The 21,138-nt window shown below is 35.9% G+C and overlaps 1 protein-coding gene across 2 annotated transcripts in view; it reads left to right on the forward strand.

Annotated features, from left to right (window-relative positions):
* Positions 1–764: 764 nt before the first annotated feature.
* The window catches only part of STYX (serine/threonine/tyrosine interacting protein), a 34,143-nt gene continuing 13,769 nt past the window's right edge, over positions 765–21,138 (forward strand). Inside the window, exons 1-6 of one of the 2 annotated variants that reach the window (XM_079701208.1) lie at positions 765–1,158; positions 12,071–12,103; positions 13,527–13,580; positions 17,483–17,580; positions 20,376–20,436; positions 20,844–20,880. In XM_079701208.1, coding sequence (XP_079557334.1) covers positions 1,102–1,158; positions 12,071–12,103; positions 13,527–13,580; positions 17,483–17,580; positions 20,376–20,436; positions 20,844–20,880 — 340 coding nt within the window. In that variant the 5' untranslated portion in view covers positions 765–1,101. Of the gene's footprint in view, positions 1,159–6,525; positions 6,976–12,070; positions 12,104–13,526; positions 13,581–17,482; positions 17,581–20,375; positions 20,437–20,843; positions 20,881–21,138 lie in introns of those variants that run through there. The other variant, XM_079701207.1, reaches the window with a different exon arrangement.

Consider the following 21,138-nt stretch of genomic DNA (forward strand, 5'->3'; position numbering starts at 1 on the left):
AAAAAGATAACATTATCTCCCTAAACCCAGAGAAAGTATTATATACCTGAACTTTATTAACAATATAGTATTAACTGACTCAAACTCCTTTTAAAAAGATATTGAAAGCCATATAGTTTAATAATACGTTGAAGTGTTAACAAGCTTAGAATTAAAGGAAGAGACCTTCAGTATTATGTACAAATTAGTGGGCTATAAATTGTTTCTATTAGGATTTTTTCTATTTGCCATTTTTTCTTGATATTTTCTAGTTGTCATATTCCCAAGATATTCTTTAAAGTACACCGTTTCGATTTGCTTAAAAGTGATGGTGTTGCATTCTCTCTGTGGCATAACGTAATTTTCAGGTGAACTCTTCATTACTCTGGGTTATAGCCTCACCAGATAGCGCAGGATTCTGAGAGGGGAGAAAACTATAGTTTCCTTTCGTAAGCCAGTTTATTGTGGCTAGGATGTCTTCCCCGTTCTTACACCAAAGAAGGGATTTGCGTCCAATCCGGAAAGGGCAGAGCTGAGTCGTATTATCCCACTCCTTTTCCCAGGACCGTCCTTCGTGCTTTCCCTGCTACCGCAGTCTCACCTCCTCCAAACCCGGTGAGCTCCCGCCGCTGCGCCTCCGGGGCCCCGCCCCCCCGCGTCTGCGCTCTCGCGAAGGGGTGGGGCGGCGGCGCTCTGACACCTGGCGGCCGCGGGGGGCGGGCCGAAGGCGAGCGTGGGCTGGGATTGGCTGGGGCGGCGCGAGGAGGGCGGGGTGGAAAGCGGGGAGACGGTTGTAGGGCTCGTGTTGGTGCGGGAGCCTGGGCGGCCTTAGGGGCGCGGAGACTCGGCGGGGGAGGGAGGCGGCAGCAGCATGGCGGCCGGGCACGAGCCGCACGAGCCGCCCAGCCCTCCTCTTTCCGGCTGTCGTCGCCGCCACCGCCGCCGCCGGAGTCGCTGGGACCCTTTAGTCTGCGTGTGTTAGTTGTAAGCCTGCTGCCTCCCCGTCAGTCCTCCGGTCTACCCTCACTCCTTCCTTTCACCGCCACTGCCAGCCCGAGTGTCGGGCCGGCGGGTAACTCCCACTCCCACCCCACCCCACCCACAAGCCCGCGGGTCGGGACCATGGAGGACGTGAAGCTGGAGTTCCCCTCGCTCCCACAGTGCAAAGAAGACGCCGAGGTGAGTCTGTCAGTGACTGCCCCGCACAGGCCTCCCCCTGTGGCTCCTCGGCCGAGGGGCGACCCCAGGCCCCAACCGTCGAAGCCTCCGGCTCCCCGGAGTCCTGTTGCCTCTTGAGGGCGTCCCGGGACCCAGGGGCGGAGCCTCGCACTCCGGTGCTGTCAGCCCAGACCCCGGTCACTGAGTTCCTCTTCCCCTCCTGAGTCTCCGGCGCCGGAGCCGGGTCTGGTCAACTGAATTCAATGAGATGAGCAAAAGCAGCCCTTTCCCCCCAGGTTTGGCGTCGAGGCCTTACTTGGAGTAAGGTTCCCCTTTTATTGCCAAAGCAATGCGAGGATAATGTTTTTAATCTCCTTTTGAGGGGTAATCTTTGGTGTCGTCGATTCACTTGTGGGACACACGGCCCCACGTGTGGAATAGACGTGGGCCCTGAACTTGCTAAGTGTGCCTTCAGAAAGTTTCCCGAAGTAGTTTGTTTTGTTTTGGTTTGGTCTTTGGTGTTTTTGAGGCAAGCCGTGACCAGCAGAGTAAATGTCACAAAGCTAGCTCGTTCGAATCTGAAAACTTCAATCCAAAACCTTGCCCTTTGGAGGGAAGTTAATATGGGAAATAAAATTCTTTATAACTTGTTCTCCTGATTTCTAATTTGGGGTTCTTTTTACCCCACTTTACTTCTTCCTTCCCTAACGTTTGTACTGAGTTTTCTCCCATCTATTCCTAGTTTAGAATACTTTATGGTATTGCAGAATACTAAATTAGAATTTTTCTGAAGACTCAGTTATAACAGGACAATGATATTCAGATATGCTTTAGTAGGATCGAGAAAGAAAGAAATCTAAAATCGCTATTTTTAAGAGATCATTCAATTTATACCAAATATTCTATTGAATGTCTTCATTTGTGGTTCACGTTTTTTATTGGGGGCGGATCTTTTGCTTGTGATAATAATCCTTGAGAATTTCATGTTTTAAGAGTAGACTCTTAAATAGGAAAAAAAGTAGAATTTAGGTTAGGTTAAAAATGAATTTACACTTTTTTCTTTGTTTCATATGGAATAATGTGAATGAGGAGTATGCTTTTATATCCTCAAAATGATTCAGAAATTTCATCACTGGAAGCAACCTTAGGAATAATGTAGAGCATTCCTACTTTTAAGGTGAAGAAATTGTGGCTTACTAAGAATAAATGATATGCCTAGCACAAGACACAAGTGAGGACCTTGGTCTCCTCATTCTTAATTCATTGTCCTTTTTACTACACCTCAATTCTTCCCTGTTCTAATCTTAATAGTTCTAGTTTAAAATGTTTACAGACTTTGTATTTCATCTTTTATTGTGTAAATAATATAGCTTATCTTTGCAAAGATTATAAAATCTTACGAGGAATATAGCTTACTTCTTTCCTGTGTCGGACAGAAGTAATGCTTAAACCTAGTACATAATGATATTATCTACTGAAAGCCAGTTCATTCCTTATTTCATAGCATTGGATGTTTGTTATCTCTCAGTTACAAGTGACAAAAACCAGAGGAGCTTAAGCAAAAAAGAAAAGAAGTAACTAAATCCAGAAAGTTTGGAGTGCAGCTGGTCTCAGGGACTTGACTAGATGGTATTATAACGCATCAGAGCTGCCCCTGCCTTTCATTAGTGCTTGTCTCTACTTTCTGTCAGGATCTGTTCTTTTTCTTGGGCTTCTGCACAGGTATGGAGTTTGGCCATCAGTTGCTCGAGGGTCATATGCTTACAGCATACACATTGAGGAACAAAAGTGTCTTTCTCTAACCTTCAGTGTTTAAAATCTAGAAGATTGGCCCAATTTAGGTCATATGCCCATCCTTTGGATCAGTCAGTAGAGCCAGGAAGGGGTGAATACAGTGAGGGGTCCAGTCTAGGTCAGATACTCACTTTCTGGGCTAGGGGAGTGAAGCTTATCATTAGTAGCCCTCCCACCAAAACCAGAGGAGCATTTCACGAAAGATGGAGGATGCTTTCTGGACACACAAAACTGTAAATAACCATTAAATAGGGCATACAGTTACTCATGATAAACTGACTAATTAAACAGAATGTAATTTTCTGATTTGCAGTGAGATACATAAAGTGGCAAACAGTTTTACATGGTTATGGTGACCAGCCAGCATACTTCCTTCCACATAGGAAGCACTACCAATCACAATCCAAATCTTGCTTAAGTAAAAAAAAATTCAAGTACAGAGATTTCAGTGAAGGCTCTTAATGATTGTTGTGATCAGGCTATGGTAGCTTGATGATCCTGTCACTTCTATAAAAATATTACTTCCAAGTTTCGTGAAACACTGGTTAGAGCACTCTTTACAGGATAGTTGTTAGCAGAAACTTAGCTGTGTTTAGATGGGTTTGCAAAAAGATCATCATTCCTTTAAAACTGCTGTGATTTCCCATTGTTTTTTGTTTTTTTTTAAACATCTTTATTGGAGTATACTTGCTTTACAATGGTGTGTTAGTTTCTGCTGTATAACAAAGTGAATATAACATATATCCCCATATCCCCTCCCTCTTGCGTCTCCCTCCCACCCTCCCTATCCCACCCCTCTAGGTGGTCACAAAGCACCGAGCTGATCTCCCTGTGCTATGCGGCTGCTTCCCACTAGCTATCAGCTTTACATTTGGTAGTGTATATATGTCCATGCCACTCTCTCACTTCGTCCCAGCTTACCCTTCCCCCTCCCTGTGTCCTCAAGTCCATTCTCTACGTCCGCATCTTTATTCCTGTCCTGCCCCTAGGTTCTTCAGAACCATTGTTTTGAGGATGAAGTTCAAACCCTTAATGTCATCAGCATGGTCCCGTGTGAACTGGCATCACCTGCCTCTCTAATCTCATTATGAGCTACTCTTCCCCTTGCTGCATTCTCTGTGTGCCCTATCCATAGTCATCTTCTCCCAGTTTCTGGAATGCTTCAGTTGTTTCCCCCTATCTCAGAACCTTTACGTTACTATTTTCCCCCACCACAACTGCCAGCATTCCCCTTGCCCTCTCCTCATTAACTGTTTGCTCTTAGGTTAGATCTCACTTGAGGCATCATTTCTTCAGAGAAACTTTCCCTGATTTTGCCAATTCCTCCTGTCCCTTCTCCCATTCTCCAGACTAGTTCAATCCCCCAGGTTTATAAACCTCTGTAGCACTTGGTACTTTTACTTTTATACCTACCTTTGTAGCAGTTATCATAATTTTGATCAATGTCTGTTTTCCACTATAGCCTAAAAGTTTCATAAGGAGGCTTGGTCACCAATAAATTTGTCTTATTTGCCACTGTTTCTTTCATTTAACAGTGTCTGATATATATCATAAGCTTGACGAATGTTTTTTGACTTAATGAAAGAATCTTGATTAGTTTTGATAGTAGAGTCTTACTTGTGGCAAGATTACAGTAGTTTTTTTACATGTGAAGAAAAAAAGCAGCTTACAGTAACAATTTTAAAACAAATCAGTTACATAGTTAGGGCTGTTGCTTTTATAATTCAAGATTAATGTTTTATCTTCTTTTCAGTTAGAAAATGAGATATTTATTTCAAGTGCAGTTTGGCAACTTAAATGTTACCCTTTCCATTTTTTTTTCTCTTTTGATTCTCTTAGTACAGAAACAAAACTAGGAGTTGCTTAATGTGTCTGACTGAGCATCCCTCTACTAGCTCCTTTAAGTTTAGAATGGTGCTTTTTTTTTTTTTTTTTTTTTTTTTTTTTTTTGCGGTAGGCGGGCCTCTCACTGTTGTGGCCTCTCCCCTTGCGGAGCACAGGCTCCGGAGCACAGGCTCAGTGGCCATGGCTCACGGGCCCAGCCGCTCCGCGGCATGTGGGATCTTCCCAGACCGGGGCACGAACCCGTGTCCCCTGCATCGGCAGGCGGACTCTCAACCACTGCGCCACCAGGGAAGCCCTAGAATGGTGCTTTTTTAACCTGACTGTAGAGTAGAATCACCCAAGGAACTTTTAAAATAACCATGCCTGGGCCCCTATTCTGATTTAATCGGTTTAAGACGGAGCTAGATAATTCTAATGGCAGCCAGGTTTAGGAATAACTGATTTAGAGGCATCTTACTTAAATGCTCCTCTGTTTCTCCATATCCCCCCAACCCTCTCATTTTTGAGTAAAAATCTCTTTTGGTCCTTTGGTTTAAGTAAAGCTTGAGTTAAGCATGGGAACTAAAGGAAAGAGCTTATTCTGAAGAGGACTATTTTTTTTGGAGGAGAGAAACTGTAATACTACTTTTTCTGTTTTGTGAAGTGTACCAGCTCAGGTATAGTATGCTGATGTTTTGTGTTTTTTTTTCCTAACTCCCCCAACCTGTATAAAAAAAAAAATCCTCTTGGTATTTCTAAAAGTTACATGTTTCAACCACCCTAATCCATCTGATGATAAGAATTTTTTATATGTTACAGCCCGTGTCCTTTGGTGAATTTATTTGTTTATTGGTCTTTGAACATTTTTATAGCATTTTTTCCTGTCTCCTAAGTGTGATTTTATAGATTATGTAACTGCATTTGCTTGAGAAGATTTTATAGATCACGTAACTGCATTTGCCTGAAAGGTGTTTTAATATGTGGTACCTTCTATCTCATATTGATGATTGAAGGATTTTCACTTGTGAATTTCTGTCAGAAGCATGGTGTATTTCACAATTAAGGATATTTTAGCTTAGCAGGCTTGCTTTGGTTTGAGAAATATAGTTGGACTGCTTTGCTAATCATCGAATTTTGGGAAGTTGATTCTACTAATTATCTACAATAGTAATTCAGAATAGATCATTGGCAGTTATAATGGGAGTCTGACCCATTAATACTCCCATCTCTAAATTGATGGATTTTAGGAACTGTGGGCAGGTTGAGATTAAGATTGAGTGTGAACACCCAAGACTTGGTTATTAGAGACATGTTCAGACAGATATGTGTCTGGTAGAGCACGACTGTAAGCATGAATGACTTTCAAAATCTTGATGTAGTACACTAAAGGCAGAATTGGTAGACAAGGCAGGTTTAAGATTTGTTCTGTAGGTAGTAATCAGAACTAGATAAACAAAGAGGGTAAACTCCTGAGATCAGGAGTATTGCCTATTACAGCAAGTCATGCTCACTAAAGAAGGCTGCATGCTTCTCTGTCCTGTGAATAGGAGTAATTTTTCATTCTCTTCTATACAGCTTGCTTTTTATTCTTGTAATATTTCTTCTATAAATAACAACATACATGTTCTATTGAATACAACCTTATGAGAAGCTCAAAATTTATTTGAAGCCTGTTTCACTTAAAAATTCATGTAAATTTTGCATTCTATTCCATATGTTCATGTTTGTTTTAATGTTTTAAATTGGTGGTCAGTGAAAATATTTTTTTTCGCCAGGGAAAACAAAAAACAAAAAACAAAACTTCTGATAAAATTGGTACACCAGAAAGAAGCACATGTTTATCCTGTGGCTTTAAGTGCCATCTGGCATATTGCGTAGTATTCCCTGGAATATATGTACACCATTTCCCTATATATGTTCCTCTGTTTTTCCTCTTTCATCACACATAATGTAGAGATTTCATTTTAGGTAAACTCAAAAGTACACATTTCTTTAATCGCTTTCTTCTTTCTCACAGCTCTGACGAGTTTTTTCCGGAAGATAAGGCTGACTGTTAGACTACTAGAGAATCTTTAAAAAAAAAAAAAAAGAAAGAAAACAAAGAAAAAGAAAAGAAAAGAAAAAGAAATAAGATCCATAGAATCTAGTACCGTGGATCTCCTCAGTGCTTATTCTCTGGAAGGCACTGTGCTCATTCTCTGGAAGGCACTGTGCTCAATGGTTAGTGGTTCTGTGACTAAAATGACAAGAATCTTTGACCTAACTTCTTTAACAGTTTTTCAATATAAAAAAGTTATTACATATTGGTAAGTTAAAAAAGCAGGTAAACATTCAGTCTGTACAGTTTGATTACATTTCCCCCTCTACTGGCTTGTAAATTATATACTTTTTTCTATTCTATTAATCGCTATAAACTAATCATTATTATTATTTTATGTAGTCAGTATTTGTTTAAATATAGCTATATGTTTGCCTTATAGTTCATTCTTACATTGAGAGGCTGTATAGTGTCGCGATTAAGAGAATGGACTCTAGAGTCAGACTACATGAACTTGAAGTCAGGTTATGTAGGCTCTCTGTACCTAAAATAGAAATGTAAAATAGAGACAGTAGTACCTTTTCTTCAAAAAAACATCTTTTAGAAGTTCCTTTAATAAGAGTCTGCTGGTAGTAAACTCTCTTTTGTTTGTTTTTATGGAATTGTCTTTTATTTCACTCTTGTTCTTGAAAGACAATTTTCTCAATATATATTCTAAACTAACAGTTATTTATTTCACCACTTTGAATGTATTATTCCTCTGTCTTCTGCCTTTCCATTCTTGTAGTTAAGAAGTCAGGGTCAGTCAAATTGTCTTTCCTTTATATGTAATCTGTCTTTTTTGTCTGGATGCTCTCTCTTTTTTTAATAGAGATAAAATTTACATAGAGTGTAATGCACAGATAATAAGTGTACAATTTAGTGAGTTTTGTTAAATATATACACCAGTGTAACTACTGCTTGTATCAAGATGTAGACCATTTCTCCCAACATAGAAAGTTACCTCATATCCATTTCCAGGCAACCCCTACCCCACCCCACATTAGGCAACGAATATGATGATTTCTGTAACCATAGTTTAGTTTTGTCTGTTCTTGAACTTCATGTAAATTGAATCATGCAAAATGGACTGTTTTGTTTATGGCTTCTTTCACTGAACATAATACGTGTGAAATTCGTCTATATTGTGTTTATGGGTAGTTGATTATTTTTCATTGCTGAGTACTGTTTCACTGTATGAGTATACCATGGATAGACATTTGGGTTATTTGGAGTTATGATGAATAAAGCTGCTTTGAATATTTTTGTACAAGTCTTTTTGTGGACGTATGTCTTCATTTCTCTTTGGTTAATCTTAGTAGTGGAATTGCTAGATTAATAGGGTAAGTGTATTATTAACATTTCATTTTATACTCAGCAATGTTTGAAAGTCCCAGTTGCTCCACGTCATTACTAACATTTGGTGTTGTCACTTTTTAACTTTAGTCAATCATGAGTATGTAATGGTATCTTGTGCTTTGAATTTGAATTTGTTGTTTTAATATAATTTGAATTTCCCTAATGTTGAGCACATTTTCATGTGATATTGGCCATTTAGCTATCTTCCATAATGAGTTGTCTGTCCACTTCTTTGCCCATTTTAAAAATTATGTTTTCACTTTATTATTGGTGTGTATTTTTGTATTTTGGATACAAGTCTTTTATTGGATATATGTATTACAAATGTTTTCTTTCAGTCTGTGGCTTGATCTTTCATTTTCTTAGCAGTGTATATCCTTGAGCAGAAGTTTTTTATTTTCATGAAATTGAGTTTACTAAATTGTTTTTTCCCTTTGTGCTTAGTACCTTTTGTGCCCTCTTTAAGACATCTTTCCTTTTCCCAAGGTTGCAAAGATATTCTCCTATGTTTTCTTCTAGAAGTTATATCATTTTTGCACTTATGTTTATACACACACACACATTTTTCTTTCATTCAACAATTATTTATTGCGTGCCTGCTATGTGCCAGGTACTGTCATCAAGTGCTGGAAATAGATACAGCAATGAAGACAGATGAGATGTTTGTGTGTGTGTGTGTGTGCTCGCGTGCATGTGCATGCGCGCACACACGTGTGGTCAGGATCAAGATTCGTTTTATTTTCCAGACATTTATCCAGTTGTTCCAGCACCACTTGTTGAAAGACTTTTCTTTTTGCATTGAATTGCCTTGATGTCTTTCAGGAAAAGTGACTGCATATATGTAGGTCTTCTGGCCTCTATTCTTTTCCAGTCTTCTATTGGCTTTTAGTCTGGAAAAAGAAATTCTCCTTTCTGGGTTTGCTGTGCTGCTGTTTCACTGTTTACCTGTGCATTTCTTTCCTTTATCCTGCTTGGGATTTACTGGGCCGCCTATTCCTGAGGTATCTTTAACTACTTTTGGAAAATTCTCATTAATATCTGGTGTAATATCTCTCCTTTATTTTCTCACCCCTCCTTCTGGAACTTAGATTCTGTGGATTTAGACCATTTAATTCTATCTTACATGTCTAATAACTGCTCATATTTTCCATCTCTGAATTTAGGTCATTTCATTAGTTCTGTTTTCCAGTTCACAGATTCTCTCTCTAACTGTGTCCTTCTGTTTAGCCTATCTGTTGACTTTTCATTTCAGTTGTACATTTTCAGTTCTACATATTCCTTTTGGCTCCCTTAAAAATTAGTTTCTTAATTTTTGGTCATACTTATGGTACTCTTATTTCTTTAAATATATTAAATGTGTTGTATTTTTCATTGTTGTAATAAATATCTGCCGTCATTGTGGCTGTGATTCAGTTGCATCACTTTTCATGGTGATTCGCTTCCTCTTTTTTTTTTTTAATGAATTTTATATTGCGAGTTCATTGGAACCTATCTGTTTGAATTATTTCTGATCTAGGTTTAGGGTATGTTCCTCCAGAGAGAAAATGCATTTGCTTCTCCCAGGAACCCATGGACACTATTTACCCAGGACCACTTGACATTAAATTTTCACTTGGCCTCACAAAGATAATTGCATTCTAATGCCAAACCTTAGTGAAGACCAGATTGGTTAGGAAGACCCCAGCCCACTACTACCACCACCACCACTTACTCAGAACCAAAGCTGGGAAAGGCAAGAGTACTCATTTTTATGGGGATGAAGTGAGGCCCCACTGCCTCCACTTTATCTTTCACTGAGGGTGTTGCCCTTTGGGGGTCCCAGCTTTTTGGTCATGATCTGACTTTGAGCAGGTCCTAGGCTTTGTCTCATGTGCCGTGCCATTTAAAATTAAGGCCATCATGAGGATGGGGAACAACTAGAACTCCCATACATTCCTGGTGGGAGTGTAAATTGCTCTTCTAAAACTTTTGACAGTGTCTAGTAAAGCCAAATATAGGCCTACTCTGTGATTTAGTCATTCCATTGCCACTTATATATCCAAGAGCAATAAATGCATATGTCCACCAAAGAGCATATAAAAGAGTTTCCATTGCACCTTTATTCATAATTGCCAAAACCTGGAAGCTACTTAAATCTCCACCAACAGGAGAATGAGTAAATTGTGGAATATTTATACAATAGTATACTGCACAGCAGTGAATAGGAACAAACTACTGGCATATACAACAACATGGATGAATCTCACGGACATTAGGTTGAGTGAGATAAACCAGACATAAAATAGTACTGCTGTATGATTCTATTTACATGAAGTTCCAGAACAGACAAAACTAAAATCTGTAGTGATGGAAGTCAGTGGAGATATTGACTGAGAAGAAGAATGAGGGAACTTTCTGGGATGATGGAAATCTTCATCTGAGTGGTGATCATATGGGTATGTATGTTTGTAAAAATTGATTGAGCTCTACATTCAGATTTGGGCATTTTAGCACCTTATTATAAGTTCTTTTATACCTACATTTTAAAAGAACAGAAAGAAATATAAGGCCATGAAAAGACTAGCAGATCTTCTCAGTATGCTCTGTTTCAGTGCTTACTACCCTTGCTGGTTTTGTGCTTTCTTGTGTTTATGAGTGTGTGTCTCTCTGGGGATTTCCCTCACTTCTTAGTTCAGCTATGCATTTAAAGATACTTTTAAAAATATATTTTAACAGTCATTTCATAGATGGTTTCTCAGGGTTTATAGTCCGCTTCTACTACATTGCTGAGACCAGTTTTCAAGATTAAAAATGAAAAATGTATTTTGTTTCTCTATTTAAAAAAAAAATGCTGACTGTCTTTGTAGGAGTACTATTCTCTCTTTCCATTACAGAGATACAACACTTCTACCTTATATGTTAAAAATACTCTTCTGACTTAAGGAACCTGGATGGAGGGTAAAGGGAATTTCTTATACTATTTTTTCAACTTTTCTGTAATTCTAAAATTATTTCAAAATAAAAAGTTTTTTTTTTTTTTTTTACTTTTTGCAGTTTTAACTTTAGAAACCTAGTTACTGTTTATAATTCTGAGTTTTAAGCAACCAAGCTAGAAACTTTTGGAATATAGTCCATTTACAAATGAGGACTATCTGTACTATATTTGATTCTTCATTTCAATTCACTGTAATTGCTTTTTTCTTTTTCTTTTAAAATATTTTCTGTCTTTTGCCATTTTGCATTGGCATTTTGCATTATTTTCCAACTTCTTTATCTTGGTCTGCATTCCAAGAATGAACTCTGTACTTTGGTGAAGTGTATCTGTAAAGGAACTTGAACTAGACAGAATCTTAAGCCCAAGTGAGATATGGGAAAGGCTGTTTGATGAGCATCTGGCAGTTTAGATCAGGAATGGCAAATAAATACTTATCACATTCTGTTCTTCTTTCATCATTGCAGATATCGCTCAATGACCACAGCACTCTTTCCTTCCTTGAGTCTTTCTCCACACAGGGTTTTAGCTATCTACTGCCAGTTGATTAGAGTTGGCACGAATGACAAAAAGTCTATTTGACATCTCTGATTTAGAGGATCATTTTTGAGAGAAACTTCTGGAATACCTATCCTTATAATTATTGAACTATTCTGTCCATTATAAAGTAACATAATCATAATTTTGGAAGCCCAGTTATTTAAAGAATTACCTTAATCGTTGTTTCCTGTCACTTAGTTTTAGGTGTTTGTGAAGCCAATTGAATCTGCTATTTTTATAGAACATTCTATAAGTATAATGTATTTTTTAAAAATCCATACACTTGTATATCACATCTTTAACCTTTAATTGGGTGACATTTTTCATAATGTTATTTACTTTTCTTATGTTTTCCTTCCATTTTTAAGGAGTGGACCTACCCTATGAGACGAGAGATGCAGGTATGTCAACCTTCTCATTTATTCCAGCCAGCCCGTGTTACTGTTACTATCATTGTTAAATAATTTAACCTCATTTCACAAAGGATTTGAGTCCTGATGACTCATGATCTGTAGGTTTATCACTGAGTATTTTAAATATTAACATATTTAAAGTTAATCGTGGCTCTTAAAAAGATGGGAGATGAAATTTCTTTCTTAGATTAGAACCATGGACATAGTAATATATGTTTGTGCTTAATGAGTCACTTTGTTTTTCTTCATCTGAAAAATTGGGTACAATATTTGTATTATTTCTGTAAGCAGTTTACTTTCTGTGTTTGTCTAGCTTAGATAAACTCAGGAGAGTTGAGTGTAAAGCACATCACCCTTTTGACTAATTGCTCATCTTTGTGTCTGATTCCCAGTCAGCTTTCATAGTGAAGTACTCCAGAAGATTGAGTTGAATACTCACAGTATGGAATGAATGAATTAGTGATAGCTAACCCACATAGCAGTACTCTTTTTGTTTTGCATTTCAACTTTGCTACTCCCAAGATCGAGCAATGTCTCCCCTTCTCAGGAATCCCTTGACTTCTAAAAATCTGTTTCCTTTCTCTCTGTGAAAATTCACTTTTAAAAAATATGTGATTACCCATGGGGCATTTTACTTGGGGCTATGGGGAATGCAAATATGAGTAAAATTTAGTTTCTGCCCACAAGAAGCTATTAGAAGAAGTCACACCTATACACAAATAATTCTGATGTCCCATAGAACCGAACTACAAAATTATATTAGTGTATAGAGTATGATATATACTCTATATACTAAAAACTTTTTATATTGAATTCACATAGAATTCACACTGAAAGCTTTCTATATTGAATTCACATAGAATAAATTTTAATTCACCATTCAGAAGTTATTTATTTAAATTGCTGAAGCTCTGTCAATAGTCTTTTTTTAAGCTTTGCAATAATACTTTACATAGGTAAAAGTTGTCATTGTTTTATCTTGTACTACTTTTGATTTGACTGAATAAGGTTTTATGTAATTCCAAAGGGATGATTTTCTTTATACCTATTTTATTTCTAAACTATAGCAGAGAATAGAAGTAAAATTAGGGGTGTTTTAGGAATCTAAAAGACAACAGTACAATATAGTAATTCTACTCAAACTGCTTATAAAAAGCACTGTGGAAGTTCAAATATCTGACTTTTCAGAACTACATTTCAACTTTAAATGTGTCATTTGATTATATAAAGCACATCTGCATTTCTCTTCCCAATCATTTGCTCAGTGTGGCTAGAAAATACTCCCTAAATAACAAGCTTTTTAGCAAATTATTATAACAGCTATGAAAACACTCAGCTAATCCACTTATATGGTACATATTTTGTATAGATTTAAATTGCTGGTGGTAAATAGCTCAATTTTTTTTCCTAGGAAATTTTGCCTGGATTGTTTTTAGGCCCATATTCTTCTGCCATGAAAAGCAAGGTAAGAACTTTAGATTCATCAAGAGACCTTATTAACCAACTATTTAGAGTAAATTTTTTTAGTAGAAAGAGTTTTATTTGAGGAAGGGTGCACCGATATTGCATATTAACAGTAGTTGTCACTCTGGAGCACCTGCTTCTTTCCAAATTTTACTGGACCAGTGATTCTCATGTTTAACCACAAATCACAAATGAGTTTTTGTATTTTTTTCCTCATGAAATCCATGTATTTAAAAGACTTACCGAAAACTGACCTTTAATAATTTATTTACCCTCTAAGATACTAGACATCTGTAATTGCTAATCATAGTTTCTGAAAAATATGAGATACAATTAAATCCCAAAATAAGGTTATTTAACATTTTAGTTAAAGGGTAAGAGAGTGTGCATGCACGAGTGTATACGAATGCACTCATACACACCCACATATTTTAATTGAAGTGACTCAAATCTTACTTCTCTTCTTCCAGACTTTAGAGGTCTGGATGTTCCAGGTTGTAAAGTATTGTACTATATATCTAGATGTCCTATATAGTTAAACTGAAATGTATTTCTTCAGTTACACAGTAAAAAGGGTAGATCTCATTCAAATATATGTAACAGTGTTATTGTCACTTCTAGAGGATTCAGCCCTATGAATTATGACAGTGCTAATTCTCTTTGAATTATAATGTGAAACATTGTATGATACTTACCTGCAGTAGGTTTTATAAAAACTTTAGAATTTAAAGCTTTTATGAAATAATTTGATGTATTTACGAATTTTAGGTGATTGGGAGTTTTTAAAAGTTAATGTCATTCCTTTTGGTACTGGAAGGCTTTTTGACTGTTGAGGACTATCTAAGAGTAACCCTAGTCATTTTGATGGCCTACAGCTAAGTTGGAAAGGTGGGATGTTGATTAAAAAATATCTATGTAAATAAATACTAAGGAAAGAATATGGTAGATAACTATAGAATTAACTGTGACTTTGTAAAAACGAAGTTCTGCCCAAATAATGTAATATTCACAAATACTGGCTTTCAGGATGATTTTAGACTATTTGCTTTTTGTATTCTCACTGCACTTTATAAATATACCTGTTATACTCTTTCTCACATTAATTTATAAGTGTTTGTTTACAGATATATCGTCTCAAAATCTCTCCCCCCTAATTTCACCATAAGTCGCATTGGACTGAAGAAAAGCTTCTATGGCAAAATTTGATTATTTCCCACCATGAGTCATTATAGTACAGCCCATATTTCTTTTCATTTCATCATCCAAAAAAATAACAAAAGAATAACAGAGATAAAGAAACCTTAGGGAATAAACTCCTGTTCTAATAAACTCACTTAGTTTAGCCTATCTTTTATTACATTCAAATACAGTTTTAATAAAAGGGACATATTTAGGCTCTTTGTAAGTAGTGAACCATTTCTTTTTCTAAAATTTTTCTGTTGTTTGTAGGTATGAGATAAGGTCATAATTTGCTTTGTATAAATGAAAGTCTGTTGAAAAGTAAAAACTATTTTGTGTGCTATTACTTTTGGGTTCTATCTTAAGGTTTGTTTTTCACTTAGTAATCTAATGTGCCTTCCAGACTTGTTAAAACATGTTTTTATCCCTAATTTTATATATGTCTTCTTGTAGTTTCCCACATTAGTAGAGTAGATATGAAAACGTCACATGTCATAGATCAATCATAAACAAAGGAATGAATATTAAATTTACTTTGGAGTTTCTGTAAATGTGAATATGGAACAATTGATTTTTTTTTTAAGATTTTTTTTTGATGTGGCCCATTTTTTTTTAAAGTTTTTATTGAATTTGTTACAGTATTGTTTCTTGTTTTATGTTTTTTGGCTTTTTGGCCACGAGGCATGTGGGATCTTAGCTCCCCGACCAGGGATCGAACCTGCACCCCCTGCATCGGAAGGTGAAGTCTTAACCATTGGACCACCAGGGAAGTCCTCATTGATTCATTGTTAATCCTACCAAATGCTTACCTCCTTTCCCCTGTCTCAGGATATACTCAGAAAATACAAAGATAATTTAACTCTAATCTATGCCAGACATAGGAAACCTAGCTGCAAAAATTAACATTGAAAAACCACATTTTCTTAGCTTAGGCTGCTGTAATAAATACCATAGACTGGATGGCTTCAAAAACCGACATTTTTTTCTCACAGTTCTGGAGGCTGGGAAGTTTGAGATGAGAGTGCCAGCATGGTTAGGTTTTGGTGAGGGCCCTCTTCATAGTTTGCTGCCTTCTTGCTGTATCCTCACATGGCAGAGAGACGAAGCTCTGATGTCTCTTCCTTTTCTTATAAGGGCACTAATTCCATCATGGGTGCTCCACCCTCATGGCCTCATCTATATCTAATTACCTCCCAAAGGCCCCACCAATTAATACTGTTACCTTGGAGGTTAGGGCTTCAACATAGGAATTTTAGGGAGACACAAACATTCAGTCTATAACAAATAGGAATTATTCTTCGACTTCTTTCATGAATTATTAGTATTGCTGTCTGGACTGTTTATTACAGAAAGGGAATTAAATATATAGGATTATAAACTGAAAATAGAAAACTCAAGGTTCTTAATTCTGATTCTTCATGATTTGTTCATTCATTTCTTGAACATATAATTATTGAACAAGTTCTATGTTCCAGGCACTGTTTTATACATACTTAGCATGAATCAGTGAACAAAGTCCTTATTCTCATGGAATTTATATTTTAACTATTAAAATAACATGTTAGGGGCTTCCCTGGTGGCACAGTGGTTTCGAGTCCGCCTGCCGATGCAGGGGACATGGGTTCGTGCCCCGGTCTGGGAAGATCCCACATGCTGCAGAGCGGCTGGGCCCGTGAGCCATGGCTGCTGAGCCTGTGCATCCGGAGCCTGTTCTCCACAACGGGAGAGGCCACAACAGTGAGAGGCCCGTGTACCGCAAAAAGAAACACAAAACAACATGTCACTTGTAAATTTCACTGAAACCTATAGTCACTTGCAAATAAAAATTTATTTGATAGTTCTTAGAGTTGTCATGTTAAATTGTTTTAAATGTAGAGCCCCAAAGCACCACAGAATATAATATCCTTTGGAGTTGCCAGTTTTAACTTTAGGAGAATTTTTAAACCCTAAAAGGTTAATTAGATTTTGTGAATTGTATAACTTAATTCTGGCTTATAGTAGAAAAAGTGTACTTGTAGAGGCAGGGAGTAGTCTAGAGATCAGTGATGTTGAACAACTGTTTATGTCATAGTAGTCCTCTCTAAAAAATAAAAATTGTAGTCAATATATGTAACTGCCATTTACTGAAAACCCTTGCTGTGTGTCCCAGGCAGTATGCCAAACATACTTTCTTATATAATTCTCACAACCACTCAAGTGAATAGGTAGGGTTTTCCTTATTTTCGTGTGAGAAAATTGAGCCATAGTGCTCAGGTCATTAGCAGAGCTGGGATCTAGAGCTTGGGCTCTCATGACTCCAAAGCCCATGCCTTTAACCACTATATAGTATTATAAATAAATAATAAATAGTATATAAATGTAAATAATAAATAGTAAAGCATATTACACATGATACAAAGGTCAAAGTGTACAATAAGGTATATAATGAAGGTGTAGTATTATTTCCCAAATAAATTATCTTTAAGGTCATATCAAGCTCTAAAATTATAGATATAAAATAATCCTGTTAGCCTTTTGAGGACATGTGGTGTATTAACCTTGAATCATTGAAATATTTTGATCACTTCAGGTATGTTATTATGAAATTAGCTTTGATCCCCTGTACTTAAAGCTCAGATGTGGCTACATTAGTTCTAAAGTTGAGTCCTGTGTATTTTCAATATCTGTTTTACAATAAGATGATGTTTTATATTTTAAACTATTTCTCTCCCTTTTTTTTTATAGCTACCTATACTACAGAAACATGGAATAACTCATATAATATGTATAAGACAAAATATTGAAGCAAACTTTATTAAACCCAACTTTCAACAATTATTTAGGTAAGAATTGTTGCTATAATTTATAAAAATGTTAAGGGTAGCAAACATGTAATGTTTTTATTTCAAGTTGATTTTATTATATCGGATTTTTCTCCTGTATATATATGTTTTATAAAGATGGGTCATACAGTACATCATTTAAAGAATAAACTTCCTTTAAAATATTTTTAAAAAGTAATTCATGCACAGAATGTGGAATTCTAAATGTTCAAAAACATGTATACTGAAAAGCAGGTTTCCCTATTCCTGTCCCCTAGATACTCAATTCTCCTCCCTGCAGGTATCCGTTGTTTTTGAGTATGTTTCCAGAGGTATGTTACATATATAAACATATTCTTACTGATCAAGTTAGCCTTTTTTAAAAATTATGTATTTTAGAGATGGCTTCATATTATTTCTTAGCTGCATTCTTCTTCCCCCCGCCCCCACACTGCACAGCTTGCGGGATCTCAGTTCCCCGACCAGTGAGAGCCCAGAATCCTAACCACAAGGCTACCAGGGAACTCCCGCATTATTCTTTTTAAGTTGCACAGTAATCCATTGTATTACTGTTCTAAAATTTATTCAACTCATCTCCTCTTTTTGGACATTCAGATTGTTTCCAGACTTTTGCTAATGTAGTGAGTATCCCTGTATATATCATTTAATTCATATGTGAATACATCAATAGGATAAATTTGTAGAGGTGGAATTGCTGGATTAAAGAATGTGAGCATTTAAGTGTTAATAGATGTTACAAATTGCCCTCCAGTGAGTTGTATCAGTTTACATTCCCACTGTGAAGTAAATGAGAGGTACTCTTTCCTTGGTATCTCTCTACGACAAAATTATGAAACATTTTTAATTTTTCCCAATCTCAAGGTGTCTTGTGTAGTTTTAATTTGCCTTTCTCATTTATCTTAAAATGATGAGGTTGAGCATCTGATGGTTTTTAATGTTCTTTGTTTTAGCTTCATTTAAAAAAATAAAGCATATATTACACATGATACAAAGGCCAAAGGGTCAAAAAGGTATATAAGGAAAATGTCTCTTTCCTCCCCTAAACCGAACTACCTAGTCTATCTCTAGCTAGGAGGCAACTACTATTAACTCTTTTTTTGATATCATTCTAGAAATATTTGTATAAAAGCATATATGTTAAAACTGTTTTAATGTTCTGCTTTATTGTTTGTAAAAATGAAAGCAACCTGAATGTCCATCAGTATAAGAGACTATAAAATATATTGTGTGAATACACAATAGAATACTGTAACCATGAAAAAGAATGAAGTATTTCTATGTGTGCTGATATCGACTAATCTTCAAGATTTATTAAATGAAAACAGCAAGGTGCAGAGCCATGTGTTTAAAAATATATGCAGTACATTAGGCATATATTCTTGTATATGCATAGAAAATTTCTAGACTGACAGACTAGAAACTTGATAGTAGTTACTTCTGAGAAGGGAAATTTAGGGTCTGGGATGGTAGAGAGACCTAGGTTTCATTGCAGATGTCTTTATACTGTTAGAATTTTTTACTGTGTGTACACATTTTTCAGTTAATAAAAACTAGTTTTAAAAAGGGAATATCTGTAATCTAAAATAAACTAGATCGAATTTTTTCTAATTGCAGAAGAAATACTTGTTCTTTATAGATATGTTGGAAAATACAGAATGACACCAAGAAAAATATTTAAAAAGTCATCCATAAATCCACAACCCAGAGGAACATAACTTTAACATTTTGGTATATTTCCTTCTAAACTTTTTCTACTGTATATGTGTATTATGTATACACACATATAGACTTGTGTATATTAAAGAAAATGAAAATGTTATATTTTAAAATGCCATACTATATAGCTTTCTAATTTGTATAGAATTTTTGTTTTTAGTGCCAAAATGTCCTGGATACAGCTTCTGTGTGATAAGCCCTGAATTTATTGAAGTTTCTGCCACCAAAATGATCATTAAAGCAACATTGACTTTAAATTTTATAACTTAATTACTTAACTAAGTTGTGTTAATAAACAGGTGGTGTTGGATAGGTTAGAAATGGAAGTTTTTATTTTTGGCCGTACCACGCGGCTTGCGGGATCTTAGTTTCCTGACCAGGGTTCGAACCTAGGGCCCCAGCAGTGAATGCACCGAGTCCTAACCACTGAACCGCCAGGGAATTTCCAGAAATAGAAGTTTTTCACAAAATAAGGCTAGTATATTAAAATGACTTATTTTAAATGTTTTTGAAGGTGTAAAATTCCAGGACAGGTGGTCTTTTGTTGCTTGTTGTTCTACTGAAGTTTAGTTCAAACAATGAATGTTTGACTCACGGCTCTGTCAGACTGCTGCTTTCTATTTTGGTTAGTTTCTTCTCTCTCAGACTTTGGGCTTCCTCTGAATGGTCCTCTCTAGGGTTGTGAGGAAAGGTGGCAGGGCCATCCAGAGAAAAATCTTTTACGAGGGAAGTTGGTAGAAATAGAATAACAGTAAGGAAAACAGGCAATTTTTGTCTTTATTTTCCAGGTCCACTCTGATCTAGAGGAAAGTTTCTTCCTACTTGTGATTTTTCTATTTTAAGCAGATAGATTTTTTTTTTATAATAAGATATCAGAAAAATGTTAACGTGTTATTTAAGGCTTTAAATGCTATCTATGCCTTCAAGCAGTATAAAATCTATGGCTTGGTTCTTGGGAATATGATATTTTGAAGGTTGTTTTGCATTATTTTCATGGTTGCCAAGAAATTTTCATATTTTTTATATATGAAGAGAGTTTTATCTGAAAATGTGCTTATCACAAAATATTCTATTTTCAGATATTTAGTCTTGGATATTGCAGATAATCCAGTTGAAAATATAATACGTTTTTTCCCCATGGTAGGTATCAATCTTTTAATATCATTTTAAATTTATTTATGATTTAACCTCTTAATTGTGGTTCTAAAACTTAATGAAACATGATTTTATCCTATACTACTTTTACTTTGTTATGTCTGAAAATTGTGGGATTATATTTTTTTTTAATTTATTATTTTTAAAACCTTTTTATGATCTCCAAATATTTGAGAAATCACACTTCGAATTTCTTAAATTCAAACTAATATTTAAACTTGTAATAGTTGTATTTGTAGCATTTTGGAGATTTTTGACATAAGGTAATTTTTATTCATATAAATAATCAGGAAATTACTTTCAGTATATTTTGTTTCACTGTATGTATGTATGTATTTTATGCTTATGTTACTCCACACGTTTTATTATAACACATTGTCTTTTGCCTTCAGACTAAAGAATTTATTGATGGGAGCTTACAAAGTGGAGGTAAATAATATTCCTTTACTTTGCTTACATTTATTTTTAGAAGATTATTTATGATAGTTAATTTTTCAGTTAGTATTTGTCTTAATTACAACTTTCATATTCTGCATTTATTTATAATAGACTTCCCAAATTTGTATTTTCCCAACTTCTTGTTTCATTTGGATAGGCTTTCTTAAATATCTCTATAGAACTATTTTTCATGTTCTGGGTCAGCTTTAAATCTCTTTAACCTAAAAGTCTACTGTAATCTCCACACAG

This window comes from Hyperoodon ampullatus (assembly GCF_949752795.1).
Source record: "Hyperoodon ampullatus genome assembly, chromosome: 3".
Taxonomy (NCBI): Eukaryota; Metazoa; Chordata; class Mammalia; order Artiodactyla; family Ziphiidae; genus Hyperoodon; species Hyperoodon ampullatus.